The 8,954-nt window shown below is 37.3% G+C and overlaps 1 protein-coding gene across 2 annotated transcripts in view; it reads left to right on the top strand.

Annotated features, from left to right (window-relative positions):
• Positions 1-1,430, top strand: part of raf1a (Raf-1 proto-oncogene, serine/threonine kinase a) — a 29,377-nt gene extending 27,947 nt beyond the window's left edge. For both annotated transcript variants that reach the window (XM_016481254.1, XM_016481253.1), the window contains exon 17: positions 846-1,430. In XM_016481254.1, coding sequence (XP_016336740.1) covers positions 846-986 — 141 coding nt within the window. In that variant the 3' untranslated portion in view covers positions 987-1,430. The remainder of the gene's footprint in view (positions 1-845) is intronic.
• The last annotated feature ends 7,524 nt before the right edge of the window (positions 1,431-8,954 follow it).

Here is an 8,954-nt window from a genome sequence, read left to right as displayed (position 1 = left end):
CCAGCATTTTCAGCATTTTTAGAGTGTAATAATAGGAACACTGAATCTAACTTTATTTATTGTGCACTTTAACTTTATTTACCCAGCACTGGGTTGTATTTAACCCAGCATTTTTAGAGTGTAATAATAGGAACACTGAATCTAACTTTATTTATTGTGCACTTTCGGCTTTACAACTTTATTTCAGTTTTCAACTTCAAAAGCTTTATTGTCTATCCCAAATGGGGTAGAGTATTGTCTTTAGACAAAAGGCTCAACACACAACCAATACAAATAATCATCACAACAGCACTTAACATTACATACATCACTTCACAAACCATAATAATACATAAAACATTCATTTTAAGATCCTATTTAAAATGCTCATCGCAGTTGGGATAAAGGTCTTCTTATACTTGGCCCTTTTCACTAAAGGCACTTTATACCGTCTGCCGGAGGGAAGTAACTGAACAGGGGATGAGAAGAGTCTCCCACAACAACAGAGGCTTTCCTTTTTAATGCCACAGGAAAGAGATCAGTGAGAGGTGTTGGCATAATAGAGACACTTTAAAATCATTCCAACCAATGTAATATTTCCAAACTACTTTATTTCTGTTTAGAATTCTACATCCCAGTACCCTTAGATGAAGCAACTACCAATAAATGAACTTTTATCTGTCATGTCAAATTTGAGTTTCACATCGGGTGGCTTTTTACCGCCGTGCATTAACACGGTTTATCACAGCGCTGTTGAATGATTGATTTTGTTTGGCAACAGAAAAATGTAATTAAATGAACAGTTTTTTGAGAACCATGCAGATGCAGGTAATAACACACACTGCTTTCTCTCTCTCTCTGGACAGATTCTGTCCTCCATTGAGCTGCTGCAGCATTCGCTGCCCAAAATCAACCGCAGCGCCTCTGAACCCTCGCTGCACAGAGCATCACAGAGTGAAGACATCAGCTCCTTCACACTCACCTCCATGAAGCTGCCCGTCTTCTAGAAGCCAAGTACTATTGCCTTGTGCTGCTACAATGTCATTAAAAGAATTTGGGACTGAAACTGTGCAAGAGTTGCAAACCAGAATAAGAAGGGAACCGGAGAGCTCCATTCATAGCTGATGTTGATCTCAGAAATGAAGTTTGTTTCCTGTGTTTGCAGGCCAGTGACAGATGCATTTTGATTATAACAAGATTATAAGAGTAAAGGATCCTGCAGTTTTATGTGTCTGAAAAGATGTTGCCCTCAATGATGTTTGAATATTATATACACAAGATTAGCTTCATGATTTAGTATTGAGCTGTCATTGAATGCTGTTCATTAGTAAGATGCGAAATAGTTTTACACAATTTGAGCTCTATTTTGTGATGTCAAGTATTTTGAAGGTGTAATTGACTCTATATTGAATATATACTGTTAATCAATTATTTTAATAAAATTAAGTTAAATACCCTTTTCTATCATTGTATGTCTTCTTTTGCTGTGTTAATTGTACGATTGAAGTTTTTTCTAGTGCTGCCTTAAAGAAGCACAACATAAAATACAGTGCCTTGCAAAAGTATTCATTTTTTTTACATTCTGTTGTGTCGCAGCCTTATGTTAACCTGCTTTAAATTTCTTCCACATCAATCTACACTTCATACACCATAACGACAAAGCAAAAAAAATTTAATAATTGCATAAGTATTCATCTGTGACACTTGAAATGTAGCTCATGAGCATCTTTGAGATATTTCTACACTTTGTAGTTAATCTGTGACAAATTCAATTGACTGGACATGATTTGGAAAGGCACACACCTGTCTATATGAGGTCTAACAGCTGAAAACGCATATCAGAGCAAAAATCAATAAGAAAAAAAAAAGATATTTGGAAGGAAAAAAAATTCTCTGATCTGATGGACCTCAATTCCAAGTGTCCAAATACTAATTGTCATTATGATGTATGAAGTATAGATTGATATGGAAAAAAACATAAATTATGTTTTAACATAAGGTCGCAACATAACAAAATGTGGAAAAAATAAAGGGATTTGACTACTTTTGCACTGTATATTCCACAATACAAAATAATGAGTGTTACAGAATGACTGTTACTGTACAGAATTACCTTGTTCAAAGTTAATTTGTGTAAATTCAGAAAATATTCAATCATAATGAATATTAAAACTATATGTTCAGCTATAAGTAACATTTAGTTGACAGTATAAACAGAGCTGTGCATGCAGTGACTTAGGGATGTACAAGATGAATGTTACATCTGTCACAGTTCACATTAATGTCATGCAACTCAGCTTGGGCTGTCTTGAGCAAAGCTGATGAGATTTCTATCTGTCTAATCTGGCAGCAAGTCTTAAAAACATGTCCATGGCGTAGAGCATAGATGTGCAAGAGTGGTGCAAACACCTGTGGAATGTTTGCAGGTACAGATTGGTGTAACCTCAAATGTTAACTATTCAGCAACCATAAAAAGGACTTATTACTACAACTCTTATTTATGTTACAGTTTGATATAATATATTATTAATATTATTTGCTGAGAAGACAAAATGTATATAACTCATTTATAAGTCACTGGATAAATGCAAATATAAATTAAATAGTGGCAGAGAGAGAGTTAAGAGTGATTGGCTTAACTGCAGCATGGCCTTGCATACGTCAACAGAGAGAAGCGAGTCAGACTGCATAGCAAGATATGACTTTTGATTAAAGATTCTCAGAAAAAGAATTATAAAGAAGTGAAACTCAACTACTGAGCCAACTTCACTTACATATTGAAGCATGGACTCCACAAGACCTCTAAACGTGTGCTGTTGCATCTGCCATCAAGACATGATCAGCAGATTTTGCAAGTCCTGCAAACTGCGAGGTGGACAAATCCATGGATCGGATTTGATGGCCCAGCAATCAACTGGTTAATTTGGAGGCCAAGGCAACACGTTGAACTCTTTGTCATGTGCCTCAAACCATTTTGCAGTGGCAGGGTGCATTATCCTGCTGAAAGAGGCCACTGCAATTGGGGAAAACCATTGACAGGTGTACAGGAGGGGGTCTGCAACAATCTTTAGGAAGGTGGTTCAGGTCAAAGCAACATCCACATGAAGGCAGGACCCAAGGTTTCCCAACACAACATTGCCCAGAGCCTCTTCCCATCATGCATCCTGGTGCCGTCTCTTCCTCAGGTAGACGACAGATGCACCTGACCATACACTTGATCTAAAAGAAAAAGTGATTCATCAGACTTGGCGAGCTCCTTCCATTGCTCCATGGTCCAGTTCTGATGCTCATGTGCCCATTGTAGGTTCTTTCGTCAGTGAACAGGGGTCATCATTACCCTTACCAAAAAGAAGTATTCTTCAACTTTATTTTATTAAGTATACTTAACTAAAGTTCAAGTATATTTTTAAGTATACTTTATGTAGTAAGTATACAAATATCAGTGTACTAGTTGTATACTCTACTATACTCTATATATTTCAATACTCCTTGGGACTAAATTGGCCCACTTTCTAGTATATAAAAGTATACTTTTAAGTATAACAGTAGTAAACTTTGAGTACACAACTAGTTTACATCTGTGTTTTTAGTTTGTACTGCAACTATACTAAAAGTGAACTTATAGGTATACTGATAGTTTACTAATTAAATACTATAATTAATTATACTAATTAAATAATATAATGAAATACAATCTCAGTAAACTAGTAGTTTAGTAGTTTTATACTGCAAGTATACTGGTAAGTTTTCTTTAAGTTAACTTTACATCATACTTTAAGTATACTACTATGTCCCTATTTAGGTATTAATTTGTATATACTGTATGTTGTTATATGAATATCTGAACATACACACATCAAAAGAAAGAACAGGGTATCTGCTTGTAAACAATGACATGTTATTCTAGCTTCATGCATTCTTTTTTGTAAACACTTGAATGTGGGTAAGTTTCATAAATAAAAAAAAAAAACAAATAAAGAAATAAATAAACAACATTTTGAACAAAAAGCTGAAAAAAGACTATGAATTGGATTCAGAATGAGAAAATACTTTTTTTAAACACTTGAATGTGGGTAAGTTTTATAAATAAAAAAATAATGAAATAAACAAGATTTTGAACAAAAAGCTGAAAAAAGATTATTAATTGGATTCAGAATGATAATCAAAACGTAGATGGAGTCAATCAACACCCCAAAGCTCTTCATGGGTCGACATTTTATTCCACAACGTTACACAGTTTTGATGCTGTTTTATGTCTGATCATCATGATTACCGGGTGCGTCTCAATCAGCTCCCGAACTCGTGAATCAGTATAGCATGTACACAAATTCGGTCACTGGTAGGTACCCTAAGCAATATGCGGTCAAGGGCTTTGCTAAAAACGCAATAGCAGCTCAGTTTAGCATTTAATGTACACTACCGGTCAAGCCTTTGGAATAATTAAGGGTGCGTCTCAATCAGCTCCCTAGCTCGTGAATCAGTATATCGTGTACATGAATTTGGTCACTGGTAAGTACCCTGGCTCACTGCACATTGGGACAGTGATTACTCAATTTCCGGTGACAAGTTACGTACAACATCAACGGACAACATTGTAGAACATCATTGCTGGAATTAATAAACAACAGGCAGGACCAATCTCTTTTTTATATTACTTTTGATTAACTTTAAACACATCCTTCTGTTACATGTTCTTACAACATTTCAGCCAAGTATTAATGATACATGTTAACTAGATGTGTTCATTACCTATAGTGATGTGTGTTTATGCTGAAATATACTAATAAAACGGTTTGTCTTTTCAATCTTCTATCGCGTGTCATTATATTTATCGAGTTGGCTCGTGTGGTTTATGTTTCACGCTTCAGAAATGTGATGTAATTTCCGGTAAGGGAGCATAGCCAAAGCCACTAGAAGGCAAGCCTGCAAACTTTAGCCAAAAAAGCGTAACGGCTAATGCTAACGCTTCTGGTTTGCCAGTACGTGGGAAAGGAGACCAGAGGCCGTCTTTACTTTTGAATGGATGTCAATGTAGGAGAGGCTTCACTACGCTGAATAAACAGCTTTTTAGAGGAAACAGCTTATCATTTAATGAATCGACAGCCTATCAGCTAATCTCCAACATGTTTTACACTAAACAGTACTTTTGGATTTAACTACTTTTAGAGTTTACACCGAAAAAAATGCCGTTTTATAAGAGAAGTCACAGACTTTTTGCGACAGGTGGGATACAGCTTACGGCACTCTCATTCATTCCTATGCTATCCGTAAACAGCGATTACGTGTCGCACAACTCTGACTGAAATTCAATGACGGCAAGGCTGTACTGTGATTGGTTATTAAGGCACACGTGATCCAAGTTGACCGTTGTGCTTTCTCCAACAGTAAGTAATACAGACCCTCTCATCTCCCTATAGTAAGACAATCTCTGGCATAGCACCGATGCTCCCTAGTTTTTGCAGTGCATTGTGGGATTTTTCAGGGAGTGAATCTTCCAGTGCACTGGAAGGATTTCGCAATTGAGACTGCCCTTAAAGTGCCCTGACTACTGAACTAGGGAGCTGATTGAGACGCACCCTACGTGTGGAAGTGTCTGTTGTTTTGGTTTCTTCCTTGCATACTTTCCTATATTTAGTTTAAAAGAAGTTGTATAATAATAGCACACTTGAATAAACTTCTTTTTCATAAGGGTAGACTCTGACTGGTCTGTAGTTACGCAGCCCCATACGCAGCAAACTGTGATGTGTGTTCTGGCACCTTTCTATCAAGGCCAGCATTACATTTTTCAGCTGATGCCAGTTCACCGGTTGGAATTAAAGCACACCATGCTGGTTTGGTCTGTCCAGAGGAAAACTGGCCCCCCGACTGAGCCTGGTTTCTCCCAAGGTTTTTTCTCCATTTCTGTCACTGATGGAGTTTTTGTTCCTTTGGCTTGCTTAGTTGGGGACGCTTGACTGATTGCACAGACACTATTGAAGAGAGCTGAACTGATGATGACTGAATCATCAATGAACTGACTTTAGCTGAAAAATGACTCTTTGATATTGTCTTGCATTACTGATAAACTATTTTCCTGTTTAACACTGTAAAGCTGCTTTGACACAACCAGTATTGTATAAAGCGCTATACAAATAAAGGTGACTTGACTCGACTTCCTTGCACCATTTTTGGTAGGTACTAAACACTACAAACAAGGAACACCCCACAAGGCCGTTTTGGAAATGCAATAGTGTATGACAAGTGCATGCAAGCAATGTATGTCAGACATAATTTTTAGCTTCAGATTCCAGATTTTATGATTTCATCCCGGCGAAGGATATCAAATACATTTAATTATTTTCATGATGCACATTTTTTTGTTTCACTTCTGTTCATTTAAATAGGTGAGATGGCTTAATTCATGAGTGGCATATACTTCCATCTGATAGAAAGCCTAAAAAAGTCAAGGTGCGTTTGCAAGAAAATAAAAGATTTGTTTTGATAAGTTGTATTTACTTGTGTCTGCTATAAAAAGTATTGAATGTGTTACTTGAGTTTTTGAGATTTTATTTGTTTTTAATTGGTTATATGTGATCCGGTTTTTGTAGGTTTTTATTTTAACAATAATCTGTGCAAGAAAAGAGCAGTCTTTTAATCTGGTACAATTCTTTTCTACTCCATGGATATGGCCTTTTCAGAATTAGGATGAGCTTTTGTGTGTGTGTGTGTGTGTGTGTGTTCACCGTGTGAAAGAAAAGTGACAGCCTCATTGTCACCAGATGTAAAACTAATGTAAATCTGAGTGTCTTCTGCATACAAAATGGTAATTAAGAAAGAGTGATCTTAAAAGCGGATCAAAAGAACCCTGAGGAACACCAAAATGAACTGACCCGATCTCAGACCTCTATCCACCCAGAGAGACAAACTGCCTACAATCTGATAAATAGGATCTGAACCACATTAAAGCAGTTGCTAGGACACCAAATACAATTTAATTGACGAGAGAATAAAAGAGTGTGATCAACAGTGTCGAAAGTGGCACTGAGGGTAAAAAAAGAACCAGAGTCAGAAGTCACTAACATCATTAGTGTCTTTAAAGCCTTTTTCAGTGCTGTGGTAAACACACACCTGCTTTTTCCTGTTGATGGAACGGATATGTACATATAATGCTGGCCATGCATGTTTAATGAGTGCCTACCTTCTGCTATTTTAGCATAAGGGTGCCTATAAATTAAAAAGGTTATGATCCTGGTCTTGGTATGTATTGAATATAATACATGCCTTGATGATCAGAAATTTAGTGGACTCAATTCTGGTCTCAATTCTGCCCATGACAAAGTTAACTGGCAATAGTGGATCTTGCCCAAACATTAACATAAATGGAGGTTCACTGGTATAGCCCAATTTTTCATCTTGCAAGAAGGAGTGTGCAGTAGATAGTGCAGTTAAACCTCTTGCATTGACCATTTCTACTAGGACTGGGGTGGTCCGACCACATGCAATGCCATATAACTCACACAACTGTTGAATAAGGGTGTTTTTTCGTGCCTGTCTCTTTAAATGCAAATGAGCTGCTGCTCCCCGCTCCCTTTTCCAGAATAGAGCTGCGCCATTACAGCACGGACCTGCTAAAAACATCTGTTTTGGTTCTGATTATCATGTTTATCGCTTATGCTTATCGTTTATGTTTATTTATTTTATTCTTTTCACTAACATTTAGATATAAAAATGGAATAAAACGTCAACAATAAAAATGGCTAGCTAGTTTAACTGATTATCTTAAAAGTCCATAGATATCGCTATTATTTAATACAGCTGTTAACACGTTCTCCGACAAGCTGAAGCGATGAGACCTGTTTTCTGGGTTTGGTGAGGTGACGTTCGACATATACCCTATTGAAACACATAATTTTATTTTGACAATCAACATGGTCTGAAGTTTAAGCATGTCTTTTCACTGACTAGTTGTTGAAAAAAAAAATTACCTTGTGAACTATGTGGAAAGTGTAATTTATACATTTATACAAATCAGTGTTTAAGACTGATTAGGAGTCTATACACCAATGTAATTCCGCCGTCTTGGAAATCCGCTATGGTTATGCCATTACTAAAGAGTGGAGATCCCTCTGATTTGAATAATTATCATCCTATTTCTAGACTACCAGTTTTAGCAAAAGTGTTTGAGTCTCTGGTAATTGACCAACTGAAAGAACACTTAGTTAGACATAATATTTTAAATGCATTTCAGTCAGGATTCAGAGCAGGCCATAGTACGACAACAGCTACTACATTAGTTACAAATGATTTAATCACTGCTCTTGATAAAAGGCAGCATCGTGGCGCCTTATTTGTCGACTTGACAAAAGCATTTGACTTAGTGGATAATGCTCTACTGCTACAGAGGCTTAAAGGTATAGGCCTTGGTAATTTGGCATTGAGTTGGTTTAAAAATTATTTATCGGACAGAACTGTGAACACAAAAGTGTGTTTCTGTAGATAATTATACTTCTAATATGTTAACTGTTAAGAAGGGTGTCCTACCGCACGCTCTGCATATGCTAAAGGAACTGTCTCAACAGACCCCTAGTAGCAACACCCTGTTAAAGTAGGTATCCAGAGGATAAATAGGTGGAGTGGTGCCCAAGGCGAAACCTGGGTTTTAAACCACTCAGAAAGAGCACGAGGCTTCTGCGCGTAGCTCTTACCATACAGGATTTTAGAAAAGAACGCATATGTTTGAGAAGTCATCAACTCGCTGAGGGAGCACAAACCCAGCTCTCAGCGAGAGGGGGGGCTCGACCTACAGTGCGATTGTTAGAATCAGAAGAGTAAGTGTACTGCAAGCTAGCCAAAAAACTCAGCGCAACAGAGAGGCAGAGGAAAGGCCTAGTTCGCCTGATGCTGCTGGTTCCAGGTGCTCTGAGAAAAACAGAGAACTCAACTCTCACGTGAGAGGAGAACTCCGAATTCAGAAGGAGTAGCGTGCTCATAGGTAA

The sequence above is a fragment of the Sinocyclocheilus anshuiensis genome, unplaced genomic scaffold, assembly GCF_001515605.1.
Source record: "Sinocyclocheilus anshuiensis isolate Anshui unplaced genomic scaffold, SAMN03320099.WGS_v1.1 scaffold429, whole genome shotgun sequence".
NCBI lineage: Eukaryota > Metazoa > Chordata > Actinopteri > Cypriniformes > Cyprinidae > Sinocyclocheilus > Sinocyclocheilus anshuiensis.
The sequence above is the reverse complement of the archived record's forward strand: the minus strand, read 5'-3'. Positions and strand labels throughout refer to the sequence as shown.